Source organism: Coregonus lavaretus (genome assembly GCF_964263955.1).
Source record: "Coregonus lavaretus genome assembly, chromosome: 21".
In the NCBI taxonomy this organism is placed as follows: Eukaryota; Metazoa; Chordata; class Actinopteri; order Salmoniformes; family Salmonidae; genus Coregonus; species Coregonus lavaretus.
The window spans coordinates 14,213,830-14,228,563 of NC_140008.1; the positions used below are offsets into that span (position 1 = coordinate 14,213,830).

The 14,734-nt window shown below is 48.0% G+C and overlaps 1 protein-coding gene across 1 annotated transcript in view; it reads right to left on the minus strand.

Annotated features, from left to right (window-relative positions):
* The window catches only part of LOC311148771 (potassium voltage-gated channel subfamily KQT member 1-like), a gene marked incomplete at both ends in the record, with an annotated part of 216,911 nt that overhangs the window by 5,416 nt on the left and 196,761 nt on the right, over nt 1-14,734 (minus strand). The window contains one exon of the mRNA XM_084185734.1: nt 1,066-1,141. Coding sequence (XP_084041860.1) covers nt 1,066-1,141 — 76 coding nt within the window. The remainder of the gene's footprint in view (nt 1-1,065; nt 1,142-14,734) is intronic.

The window sequence follows — 14,734 nt, forward strand, 5'->3', positions numbered from 1 at the left end:
AATATTGTATTGTTGCAACACACACAGCACACAAAAGCAATTGTCACCCATGGTCATCCCTAGGGGAATCCCTGGGCGAACACGGTGCTTTGTTATTGCAGTGTATATTGATGAGGAGGAAGCCAAGGGAAGAGTGCTTGTTCAGTGGGCTTTCACTTGTTTTTTTGCGTGTGGAGGATGCTATCTTGTGACTAAGGCTGCATCATCCGATTAAACATGATAGGCCCTATGGTGGCCCTTTTATTTATATTTTTACAGAGCAGTTAATCATCTACAAATAATGAAGTAATGAGAATAAGGTTGAACGTGATGACTGAAACAATGGCCTGGGTTTGTTGGAGACTGTTGGAGACTACAACCACAGTCAGGTCATAAATAGAGTTGTTGAGGATTAAAGGCCATGCGAGGCCATTCTGTAGTAGGTGCTTAGTCTTCTGCAGCTGTGCAGTGAGAGACTCTAGCCACTGAGCCTGCTTTTAACAGGGTTCCCATGATACTGAGGCTGAACTAACGACAGGCCAGACACAGACGTGCAGGTGCAAGTTGCGGTCTCAAACATACATGCATACATTGTTAACACACGCACACATTGCGTACATGCGCATGCACACACGCACGCATGCATGCACACATACACGAAACACGTATGCATGCGCACACGCACACACACACACACACACACACACACGCAGACACACACACACACACACACACGCAGACACACACACACACACACACACGCAGACACACACACACACACACACGCAGACACACACACACACACACACACACACACACACACACACACACACACACACACACACACACACACACACACACACACACACACACACATACACACACACACACACACACACACCATTTCTGCAGCTGCACAACATGCCCTTGGGCTACCACTCCCCTTCCTGAGTAACCACAACACTCTCCAGAGCCTATTCTCTCTATCCTCCCTCCTCCTACTCCCTTCCTCCACCCATTCTCCCCCACTCTCCTCCTCCCCTTCTTCCTTCCTCCCCCACTCCCCTCCTCCACCCTGTCTTTTACCTGAAATTTCTGTCTGGCCACAAAGTACTTCATTCTCCGGAGTACTTTGACTGCTGATTTTTGGGCGTGAGACAACCTGAGAGACACAGACAGACAGACAAACACAGTTAATGGTTGCACTGCTGAGAGGAGAGCTGACAAGTAAGCATTTCATTGTACTGTGTTCATGACGCTGTATCCTGTGCATACACTGTAGAAAAAGATTCTGGGGTGAATTCAAATTGACAAAAAATGTATAAACATATACTTAATAAAAATGAATGCAAGTCATTTAAATGATTTGTTAATTTCATTTTACCAAAAAAGTTAGGAATAAATCCAACTCAATATGTTGCTTAAAATGTATATTTTATGAGGATAATCAGAGAGAATGTTTTATTTAATTTATTCAATTTTAATAATATTTTAAGTGGCTCTGTTTTTGGAGGATTGTTGGTCATTTAACATTTGTAGACTTTGATTCTTTACACAATGTTGTATACATGTTTGAAGAAAGAGAAGTATATGTCTATGTTAGTATTAAGCAGCTTGTTGTGCCTTGAGGTGTAATCATGATGAACGGATATCAAAACCCTCAGGCAAAATGACGTTTAATGATGAGACCACCAATTTCCAACATCAGCACTCTTAATTGTATTTATTTTATTTTTTATTTGGATTTTACTTTTATTTTGACAGTGTGGGTCACCATTGAGACCAGGGTCTCATTTACAAGGGAGGCCTGTGAACATGAACATACACAATATAATACACATCATGTAAGATAATAATAATATCAATACAATAAATACAACAAGATGAATCAAAGCAAACACAACTCTCACATATCACCTCCCTTATACTCGATCTAAGCTGTCCAATGGACACCAGCGAGTCTAATTTCAAGGTGGCCTGAAGGCTATTCCATGAGCTTGGGGCATATAAACTAAAATTATTTCCCCCAGGTCAGTGGAGACCCGCGCAACCTCCAGAACCAGCCAGTCAAGAGAGCGGGTCTGAAAATAGTAGGATATCCAATTAATACGTAAGCTGAGGTAGTGGGGGGAGTCTCTGAAGAGAAGTTCTACCTCTAGTTACTGCATGTGGATTGAGCACTGTACTCAATAATGCCCTGCCAAAGCTGGTTAATGAACAAATACATTAAACAATGTTCAACATTAAGACACTAATCAGAAAGATGAAGTGAAACTCATATATGTTCATATTATTAGTAAACCAACTTATTTTTACAGCTATTCTTATTTCCCTGGACTTACCCTGGAAATTACATTGTTGCCTTAACTTTTTAAAAGTAGATTAAACACCTCAGTGTATGACAAATCAATTTGATGTAATTTGTTCCAGCACACAAGGGGTTAAGCCTGCAGATGTTTCCCTGTCTCAGTTGTATTCCTTATAAATGCAACCCGACTTGTTTTCTGCTCTGAAAACAGAACATTTGTACTTGCATGCTTCCAGCCATTCTAATTGGCTTGTAGACCTACTACATTCCTACCATGCAATGGCAAAACACATGTGGCCCTGAGGGCTAGGAGAGTCCCCCTCCCTCCCTCCCACACACACATGCACGCACTCACGCACGCATGCACATACACACACACACACACACACACACACACACACACACACACACACACACACACACACACACACACACACACACACACACACACACACACACCATACTATCCACCCTCTGGAACTAAACAGGTTTATCATACAACTCATGGCTGTTGAACTCTGATGCACTTGTAATAAACAGTGTTCCTCTGTGAATTTCACCACATTAATAAAAACTGTGAATTTGTGTCCCTCTGTGAGTCTGGGGAGAACAACACACAGCTTGTGTAATCTGAGTCACACACACACACGTAAAATACACTCACTCAACTCGCCTCATCTGTGTCAACAACCACCGGCACTAAACTAAACAACATAACAGCACACACTGTACATTAGCTATACAGGCACAGACACATCACGCAGGGCTTTTGCACGATGTGTTGGTGTTCGCTTGGCTTCCCTTTTTAACCTGAAAAGCATTACAAGATGCACACAGAACTGGTTTAAAAACAAAAATATGTTGTTGTGAGCCAAATGTGACAGTAGGGGATGAAAGGGCAATACTTGGGCGGGTGTTTATGTGCGGTTCAACTGCTGACTACTTACAGGGTTCTTGGGGGTCATGGCTAGGGGACGACTACAGAGCAGTAGAGGAAGTGGAGAGCTGCCAGCTAAATCTGCAAACAGGCCCTCTGAGTCTATTCTAAAACCTTTCTGATTATTTTGGTCCATGTATAGAATGTGCCCTCTAATTTTACAGTTTACCATTCATGTGGTTGTTTCATATTTCTGGACTGTTATTATATTCTTGTACTATGTTGTCTCTGTACTGTAGGTACTGTGTGTTAGAACTGTAGCGTGACTGTGAGTAATGCTCATTCAGTGAGAACCCATGTTCGTGTTATTTCCAGCCGAGTATCTCTGTCTGTTGCTTCTCTCTGACACTAGCTTTCCTGACAGATCAAAGAGAAAGCAATCCATTTCATTTGGATGTTTTGTTCTATCTTAAGAGCGAGTGCTGAAATATCTGCTTTTACTTCATGCGTGTTTTAAAACATGTGACCCTTCGCCTTCGGCCATATCGCTCACATCAAAGGGGTCGGTAAGCCGCAGGATGCCGTTTGGAGTGTGTCTCGAGAGATGCCGGATTAACGCTAAGCAACACCACCGGATTCTTTAACAATCGACAACATTCTAAAGGAATTCGGAGAGGGGACACACATCGTAAAATACCACAGAGATGAGAGATGGGCACAGGAACAAACGAGAGACAGAAGACGGAGTTGCATCCCTCCAGAGATAACGGCAAAACACAGTCTGTAGAGTCACAAAGTCTGGGGGTTTAAAAGAATGTGGTCCCAAATCCCCAAAACATCCTCCCGGAACTAGAGAGCTAGAGAAATAAAATGTGTGTGTGTGTGTGTGTGTGGAGTGTGGCACGCTTTGCTGGGCTCTGAGCGTGACTGTGGTGAGAGATAAGGTCTTCTCTACTGAAGCTCTCCACAGCAAGTTAATCACTCCATTCTGAAGGCAGCAGGCAGCAGCCCTTTGTATGGGGAATGGAGGGTGTTGGGGGGATGTATGGGCAGGGGCAGACTTAGTGATTTGGAGGCCCCAGGCAGAGGCCAGTCTCAGACCCCCTCCCCACCCCATGTTTATTTAACACAATCATAGCTACTGAACGAAGAGTTGTTCAGAAGAGCTGTTCAGAGCTGGCTCATTAAGTCAGGATTCCTATTTGACTCATTTCCCAGCCCTTCTAATGCGACTAGCCCCGGATGCTCCTCCCTCTTTTTCCCCTGCCCCGCTACACAGTTTCTCCCTGCAGGCGGTCACTGAGTCTGAGGTGCTAAAGGAGCTCCTTAAACTTGACCCCAAAATACCATCTGGGTCAGATGGCTTAGATTCTTTCTTCTTTAAGGTTGCAGCCCCCATCATCGCAAAGCCTATCTCTGACCTTTATAACCAGCATGAAAATGTATGCACTCACTAACTGTAAGTCGCTCTGGATAAGAGCGTCTGCTAAATGACTAAAATGTAAAATGACTTGGCTAAAGCTTTTGATACGGTAGACCATTCCATTCTTGTTGGTCGGCTAAGGAGTCTTTGAGGGGTCTTTGGCCTGGTTTGCTAACTACCTCTCTCAAAGAGTACATGTATAAAGTCAGAACATCTGCTGTCTCAGCCACTGCCTGTCACCAAGGGAATACCCCAAGGCTCGATCCTAGGCCCAACACTCTTCTCAATTTACATCAACAACATAGCTCAGGCAGTAGGAAGCTCTCTCATCCATTTATATGCAGATGATATAGTCTTATACTCAGCTGGCCCCTCCCCGGACTTTGTGTTAAACGCTCTACAACAAAGCTTTCTTAGTGTCCAACAAGCTTTCTCTGCCCTTAACCTTGTTCTGAACTCCAAAACAAAGGTAATGTGGTTTGGTAAGAAGAATGCTCCTCTCCCCACCAGTGTGATTACTACCTCTGAGGGTTTAGAGCTTGAGGTATTCACCTCATACAAGTACTTGGGAGTATGGCTAGACGATACACTGTCCTTCTCTCAGCACATATCCAAGCTGCAGGCTAAGGTTAAATCAATACCTGGTTTCCTCTATCGTAATCGCTCCTCTTTCACCCCAGCTGCCAAAATAACCCAAATTCAGATGACCATCCTAGATTTATAGACCGGCAGGTAAGGATGCTTTCGAGCAGCTAGAAGTTCTCTACCATTCGGCAATCAGATTTGCCACCAATGCTCCTTATAGGACACATCACTGCACTCTATACTCCTCTGTAAACTGGTCATTACATTTTTACATTTTAGTCACTTAGCAGATGCTCTTATCCAGAGCGACTTACAGTTAGTGAATGCATACATTTTCATACTGGCCCTCCGTGGGAAACAAACCCACAACCCTGGCATTGCAAGTGCCATGCTCTACCAACTGAGCTACAGGGGACATCTCTGTATACCCGACACAAGACCCACTGGTTGATGCTTATTTATAAAACCCTCTTAAACCTCACTTCCACCTATCTGAGATACCTACTGCAGCCTTCATCCTCCACATACAACACCTGTTCTGCCATTCACTTTCTGTTAAAGGTCCCCAAATCACACACATCCCTGGGTCATTTCTCTTTTCAGTTCGCTGCAGCTAGTGACTGGAACGAGCTGCAAAAAACACTCAAACTGGATAGTTTTATCTCCATCTCTACATTTAAAGACTCAATCATGGACACTCTTACTGACACTTGTGGCTGCTTCGTGTGATGTATTGTTGTCTCTACCTTTTTGCCCTTTGTGCTGTTGTCTGTGCCCAACAATGTTTGTACCATGTTGGTGCTGCTTCCATGTTGTGCTGCTGCCATGTTGTGTTGCTACCGTGTTGTTGTCATGTTGTGTTGGTACCATGTTGTTGTCATGTGTTGCTGCCATGCTATGTTGTTGTCTTAGGTCTCTCTTTATGTAGTGTTGTGGTGTCTCTCTTGTCGTGATGTGTGTTTTGTCCTACTTTTTGTATCCCAGCCCCCGTCCCCGCAAGATACCTTTTGCTTCCTGGTAGGCGGTCATTGTAAATAAGAATTTGTTCTTAACTGACTTGCCTAGTTAAATAAAGGTTAAATAAAATAAATAAATAAAATGAAATTTTAAGTGAACGAAGCAGAATAAAAAGGCTAACTGAAAAGACTTGAAATGCCCTTCACTGGTCCTTGCATTACCACAAAGAACAGGGGTCGGCAATACTTTTGATTCGAGGGCCACATCGGGATTTAAAAATTTAACAGAGGGCAGCACAGATTTTCGGCAAAAACAATTTGTGGGCCAGAAAAAGGGCTGTTATTTAAAAATACACTCAGTGGACAGTTTGTTAGGTCACCACCCTATTCACGAAAATGGTTCGCTCCTACAGACATTGAGTCATGTGGCTGTGGTTTGCTATATAAAGCAGGCAGACAGGCATCGAGGCATTCAGTTACTGTTCGGTTGAACGTTAGAATGGGCAAAACAAGTGACCTAAGTGACTTTGAGCGTGTTATGATCGTCGGTGCCAGACGCGCCGGTTCCAGTATCTCTGAAACGACCAGCCTCCTGGACTTTTTACACACAACAGTGTCTAGGGTTTTACAGAGAATGGTGCGACAATGAAAAAAAACATCCAGTCAGCAGCAGTCCTGTGGGCAAAAACATGAGTCCATGGCCCATCCTGCCTGATGTCAACGGTACAGGCTGGTGGCAGTGGTGTAATGGTGTGGGAATGATTTCCTGGCACACATTGGGTCCCTTGATAACAATTGAGCAACATTTGAATGCCACACCTTGTAGAATACATGCCCTGAAGAATTCAGGCTGTTATGGTGGCAAAGGGGGGTCCGACCCGGTACTAGATGGGTGTACATAATAAACTGCCCACTGAGTATATAGGCTATAGGTCCATTATCATTTCTACATACTTTCTATCTGGTTTTAGTTAGTTAGAGATGCACTGATGTGGAAATTCTGGGCCAATACCTACAGTACCAGTCAAAAGTTTGGACCAACCTACTCATTCAAGGGTTTTTCTATATTTTTACTATTTTCTACGCTGTAGAATAATAGTGAAGACATCAAAACTATGAAATAACACATATGGAATCATGTAGTAACCAAAAAAGTGTTCAACAAATCAAAATGTTTTAGATTCTTCAAAGTAGCCACCCTTTGCCTTGATGACAGCTTTGCACACTCTTGGCATTCTCTCAACCAGTCTTGAAGGAGTTCCCACATACGCTGAGCACTTGTTAGCTGCTTTTCCTTCACTCTGCGGTCCAACTCATCTCAAACCATCTCAATTGGGTTAAGGTCGGGTGATTGTGGAGGTCAGGTCATCTGATGCAGCACTCCATCACTCTCCTTCTTGGTCAAATAGCCCTTACACAGCCTGGAGGTGTGTTTTGGGTCATTGTCCTGTTGAAAAACAAATATTTGTTCCACTAAGCGCAAACCAGATGGGATGGCGTATCCCTGCAGAATGCTGTGGTCGCCATGCTGGTTAAGTGTGCCTTGAATTCTAAATAAATTGTCACCAGCAAAGCACCCCCACACCATCACACCTCCTCCTCCATGCTTCACGGTGGGAACCATACATGCAGAGATCATCCGTTTACCTACTCTGCGTCTCACAAAGACACGGCGGTTGGAACCAAAAATCTCAAATTTGGACTCATCAGACCAAAGGACAGATTTCCACCGGTCTAATGTCCATTGCTCGTGTTTCTTGGCCCAAGCAAGTCTCTTCTTCTTATTGAAGTCCTTTAGTAGTGGTTCCTTTCCAGCAATTCGATGTTTAGATGTGTCTGTTACTTCAACTCTGTGAAGCATTTATTTGGGCTGCAATCTGAGGTGCAGTTAACTCTAATGAACTTATCCTCTGCAGCAGAGGTAACTCTGGGTCTTCCTTTCCTGTGGCGGTCCTCATGAGAGCCAGTTTCATCATAGCGCTTGATGGGTTTTGCGACTGCACTTGAAGAAACGTTCAAAGTTCTTGACATTTTCCGTATTAACTGACCTTCATGTCTTAAAGTAATGATGGACTGTCGTTTCTCTTTGCTTATTTGAGCTGTTCTTGCCATAATATGGACTTGGTATTTTACCAAATAGGGCTATCTTCTGTATACCACCCCTACCTTGTCACAACACAACTGATTGTCTCAAACGCATTAAGAAGGAAAGAAATTCCACAAATTAACTTTTAACAAGGCACACCTGTTAATTGAAATGCATTCCAGGTGACTACCTCATGAAGCTGGTTGAGAGAATGCCAAAGCTGTCATCAAGGCAAAGGGTGGCTACTTTGAAGAGTCTAAAATATATTTTGATTTGTTTAACACTTTTTTGGTTACTACATGATTCCATATGTGTTATTTCATAGTTTTGATGTCTTCACTATTATTCTACAATGTAGGAAATAGTAAAAATAAAGAAAAACCCTGGAATGAGTAGGTGTGTCCAAACCTTTGACTCGTACTGTATATATATATATATATATATATATATATATATATATATATATATGTCATGGGCCTCTCACTCCACCGGGTTACCACCTTAATTTTCTTCCACTCTGCTCACCACTCTCTCTACTCAGCCTAACTAGCTCCACCTGTCCCTGCTCTGCTCTGCTCTAATTACTCTGCCAGCTGCGCTGCATTACCCACTACCTCTCCCAGTATTTAAGGCCCTGTCTTTCAGCTCTCCGGTGTCAGATCGTCTGCAAAGCTCACACCCGGAACCTGTTTGCTCGCGCTTCTGGCTCACCCTGGTTTTGTGACCCCGGACCTGCCTGATTTTTGGATACTCTTCTGCCCCAGGAGATCCAGACCTGCTTCTGCCATTACGACTCCTGACTACTCTTCAATCCCGGTAACTCTGACCAGCCTTCTGCCTTGCTACTACGTATTTTGGATGTCCCTTGAACTGTACTGCTGCCTTGTTTCATTCCGCCCTGTTGTGTCTGTGTCTCCCCCCCCCAGGACTTCTGGACCACCCACCACCGGCTTCATAGGACGCATCGCTGCCACTGGGGGGGGCACAGACCCAGCACATTGGACGGGATCCCTGTTACCCCTGGAGCCTTCATTCACTCCCTACTTCCCTTTTCCCTTAAGTTTTAATAAACTTTCTGGTGTGACGCAATTGTGGTCCTCTGGTCGTCTGTCTGAACCGTGACAGTACGATCTGACCATTATGGACTCAGCGCACACTTTCCCCGACATGGAAACCGATGAGCATGAGCAGCAGTTCCAGCAGCAGCAACAACAACTCGCCATGATCATTCAACTCCTCACCAACCTTACCCCAGCCAGTCTGCCCACCAGCCCTGCCCCCGAGTTACCTGCCCCGGTCATTGCAGCCGCTGCTCCGGAACCCAAGATTGGAAACCCCGAGCGGTTCAACGGCGATTCAACCCAGGTCCGGCCATTCCTGACTAGCTGCCGACTTCAGTTCTCCTTGCAGCCAAGGACCTTCGCCACGGAGGGGGCTAAAGTTGGGTATGCCATCACTCACCTGACGGGCCGAGCTCGACTCTGGGGAACAGCAGAGTTCGAACGTCAAACCCCCGCATGTGCAACCTTCGACCTGTTTGCTGAGGAGATGCTGAGGGTGTTTGACCTGGATTCACCAACCGCAGAGGCGTCTCGTGAACTGTTCAGTATTCGACAAGGCAGACGTACAGTCGCAGACCATTCCATCGACTTCCGAACCCTGGCTAGACGAAGTTCTTGGAACACACCATCGTTGGTGGACGCGTTCTTCCATAGTTTGGCTGACTATATCAAGGACGAGTTGGTCTCCCATGAACTGCCTTCCACTCTTGATGAAGCCATCGCACTGACTGTCAGGATCGACAGAAGGATACAGACCCGTCGTCGTGAGAGGGGGCGCCAAGGTCCACCTACTACCGGCATTCGGAGAGATCCGACTGGGCTCCTGTCATCTACTGCCACTCACCCAGGTCAGCTTGATCAGTCTGAGCCTATGGAGATTGGGCGAGCCTCTCTCACTCCTGCAGAGCGCCAGCGCCGCTTCACCTCAAACCTCTGCCTCTATTGTGGAGGTGATGGACATCGTGTGGTAACCTGCCCTTTAAAGGGCCGAAGCTCACCGGGCATAGGGGGAGTCCGGTTGAGTTCAATGACCATCCAGTCCTCCGACCGCAAACCCCTGCTGCAAGTTCACCTCCGCCTCTCTGACTCAACTCACACCCTGGCTGCTCTGGTGGATTCTGGCGCCGAAGCCAACATAATGGACATCAAGCTGGCACGCCAACTGGGACTGGAGAACCTCCGTTTGACACCTCCTATTCCTGCCCGGGCACTGGACGGACACTTACTCGGATCGGTCACTCATGTCACGGCCCCGGTCTCGATGGGTCTGTCCGGAAACCATCAAGAAACTATCCAGTTTCACCTGCTCCCCTCTCCAGGCCAACCCCTCATCCTGGGTTACCCATGGCTCCGCCGGCACAACCCTCAGCTCGACTGGGTGACCGGGGTGATCAGGGAGTGGGGAGAGGACTGCCACCGAACCTGCCTGCTTGCTGCCGCACTACCCCCTCGGCCAGTACCTACTAACTCCGCTCCTGACCTCTCCAATGTCCCAGAATGCTACCATGGTCTCAGAGAGGTGTTTAACAAAGCAAGAGCCACATCTCTGCCCCCTCACCGACCGTACGACTGTGCCATCGACCTCCTCCCTGGAACAGCCCCTCCAAAGGGTCGTCTTTATTCGTTGTCTGCTCCTGAAAGAAAGTCCATGGAGGACTACATCAATGGCTCTCTGTCCGCAGGATTAATCCGTTCATCTTCATCTCCTGCTGGTGCTGGCTTCTTCTTTGTGGGGAAGAAGGACGGATCTCTTCGCCCCTGCATCGACTACAGGGGACTCAACGACATCACAGTGAAAAACCGTTACCCTCTGCCTCTGCTCACCTCTGCTTTTGAGTTGCTCCAGGGAGCCACTGTTTTTACCAAGTTGGATCTCAGAAACGCTTACCACCTAGTGCGGATCCGGGAGGGAGATGAATGGAAAACCGCATTCAATACACCAACAGGCCACTACGAGTATCTGGTTATGCCTTTTGGCCTCACCAATGCTCCTGCTGTGTTCCAGGCTCTAGTGAATGATGTACTGCGGGACATGTTAAACAAGTTTGTCTTCGTTTACCTGGATGACATCTTAATCTACTCCAGAAACCTGTCTGAACACACCCGCCATGTCCAGCAAGTCCTTCATCGTCTTCTGGAGAATTCCCTCTACGCCAAGGCAGAGAAATGTGAGTTTCACGTCAAGACAGTGGCCTTCCTGGGGTACATAGTGGCAGAGGGAAGTATCCAAATGGATCCTGCCAAAGTATCAGCAGTCACTTCATGGCCAGTTCCGGAGAACAGAAAGAAGCTGCAACAGTTTCTGGGGTTTGCTAACTTCTATAGGAAGTTTATCCGGAACTACAGTACCGTTGCTGCCCCTCTCACTGCTCTAACCAGCACCAAGCAACCCTTCACCTGGACCCCAGCAGCCGACAAAGCCTTCAGTACCCTCAAGGTGAGGTTCACCTCCGCTCCCATCCTCCAGATGCCTGATGTGGACCGGCAATTCATTGTGGAGGTGGACGCCTCGGATGTGGGAGTTGGTGCTGTGATTTCTCAGTGGGCTGCGGAGGATAGGAAGCTCCATCCCTGTGCCTTTTTCTCACGTCGGTTGTCCCCCTCTGAGTGCAATTACGACATAGGGAACCGTGAGCTGCTGGCTGTGAAGCTTGCCTTGGAGGAGTGGCGTCACTGGCTGGAGGGGTCCACCATTCCATTTCTCGTTTGGACCGATCATAAGAACTTGGAGTACATCCGCACGGCCAAACGGTTGAACTCCAGGCAGTCCCGCTGGGCCCTGTTCTTCACCAGGTTTAATTTCACTCTGTCATACCGGCCTGGATCACGCAACACCAAGCCAGACGCCCTCTCCCGTCAATTCCAGAAGGATGACACCCCCTCCAAGGACCCTGTGTCGATTCTGCCAAGTCCCTGCATCGTTGCAGCTCTGACCTGGGCTGTTGAGGAACAGGTGCTGGAGGCTCTCCGTAACCAGCCAGGTCCCAGCACTTGCCCAGCTGACCGCCTTTTTGTCCCCGAAGACCTGAGGTCCCAGGTCGTTCAGTGGGGACATGACTCCCGCCTAGCTTGTCACCCTGGCTCCACCCGCACTTACAACCTGCTCGCCCAGAGGTTCTGGTGGCCCTCTCTGAGGAAGGATGTACGGGAATTCGTCCAAGCCTGCCCCATCTGCAACCAACACAAGTCGTCCTGCCAGCCCCCAGCCGGATTGCTGCAGCCCCTGCCTGTGCCCAGACGTCCCTGGTCTCACATCGCCCTTGACTTTGTCACGGGGCTGCCCCCTTCAAGTGGCATGACCGTCATTCTCACCATCGTTGACCGTTTCAGCAAGATGGCACACTTCATTCCCCTCCCCAAGCTCCCAACCGCCAAGGAGACCGCCCAGGTGGTCCTGGAACACGTCTTCCGGATCCACGGACTGCCAAAGGATGTAGTTTCTGACCGTGGTCCACAATTCTCCTCCGCTTTTTGGAAGGAGTTCTGTCACCTGCTGGGAGCCACAGTCAGTCTGACTTCCGGATTCCATCCCCAATCCAATGGGCAGTCAGAGCGGGCTAATCAGGAGCTCGAGAAGGCACTGCGATGCATGACTTCACGCAACCCCCACTCCTGGTCGCAGCAATTGACATGGGTGGAGTACGCACACAATTCTCTGACCTGCTCTGCCATCGGTATGTCCCCTTTCCAATGTGTTTATGGATACCAGCCTCCTCTATTTGCCAGCCAGGAAGAGGAGGTTACTTGCCCATCTGCACTTGCTTTTGCCCGTCGATGTCGCCGCACCTGGTCACAAGCCCGAGCCACACTCCTCAGATCCGTTGCCAGCTACACTACCGGGGCCAACCGTCGGAGAATTCCTGCTCCCACCTACCATGTTGGTCAAAGGGTGTGGTTGTCATCGAAGAACCTGCCACTCAGGGTGGAGTCGCAGAAGTTGGCACCTCGGTTCATTGGCCCATTCCCTATCATAAGAGTGATTAGCCCAACTGCTGTCCGGCTCCAACTGCCTAATTCCCTGAGGGTGCACCCCACTTTCCATGTGTCTAAGATTAAGCCCATCCATGAGAGTCCGCTGGTCCCTGCTGCGCCTTGTCCTCCTCCTCCACGGCTCGTCGATGGTGGTCTGGTTTACACCGTCCGCCGCCTGCTTCGGTCCAGACGGAGGGGTAGGGGTCTCCAGTACCTCATTGACTGGGAGGGCTATGGACCTGAGGAAAGGACCTGGGTGCCAGCTAGTCGGATTGTGGATAGGACTCTCATCACCGCTTTCCACCAACGGCATCCTGATCAACCTGCAATCCGTAGGGGCCGCCCCAGAGGGGTCCCTAACCGTCCTGCCCGCTCGGCTTCCTGTCCTGTGCCTGATCCTGTCTCGGGACCTGTCCCATCTCCCGACCACGGCCCTCCGGCTTCCTCCGAGGATGAGGACGTTCACTCGGACCGTTCGGAGGAGTTCTAGCCCTCCTCCGGCTCCCCTCCTCCCGCCCGGCGTGGTGTTGCTCTTGGGACTTCTGGGGCCGTCCCTTGGGGGGGGGGTTCTGTCATGGGCCTCTCACTCCACCGGGTTACCACCTTAATTTTCTTCCACTCTGCTCACCACTCTCTCTACTCAGCCTAACTAGCTCCACCTGTCCCTGCTCTGCTCTGCTCTAATTACTCTGCCAGCTGCGCTGCATTACCCACTACCTCTCCCAGTATTTAAGGCCCTGTCTTTCAGCTCTCCGGTGTCAGATCGTCTGCAAAGCTCACACCCGGAACCTGTTTGCTCGCGCTTCTGGCTCACCCTGGTTTTGTGACCCCGGACCTGCCTGATTTTTGGATACTCTTCTGCCCCAGGAGATCCAGACCTGCTTCTGCCATTACGACTCCTGACTACTCTTCAATCCCGGTAACTCTGACCAGCCTTCTGCCTTGCTACTACGTATTTTGGATGTCCCTTGAACTGTACTGCTGCCTTGTTTCATTCCGCCCTGTTGTGTCTGTGTCTCCCCCCCCCAGGACTTCTGGACCACCCACCACCGGCTTCATAGGACGCATCGCTGCCACTGGGGGGGGCACAGACCCAGCACATTGGACGGGATCCCTGTTACCCCTGGAGCCTTCATTCACTCCCTACTTCCCTTTTCCCTTAAGTTTTAATAAACTTTCTGGTGTGACGCAATTGTGGTCCTCTGGTCGTCTGTCTGAACCGTGACATATATATATATATATACAGTGGGGAAAAAAAGTATTTAGTCAGCCACCAATTGTGCAAGTTCTCCCACTTAAAAAGATGAGAGAGGCCTGTAATTTTCATCATAGGTACACGTCAACTATGACAGACAAAATGAGAAAAAAAAATTCCAGAAAATCACATTGTAGGATTTTTTATGAATTTATTTGCAAATTATGGTGGAAAATAAGTATTTGGTCAATAACAAAAGTTTCTCAATACTTTGTTATATACCCTTTGTTGG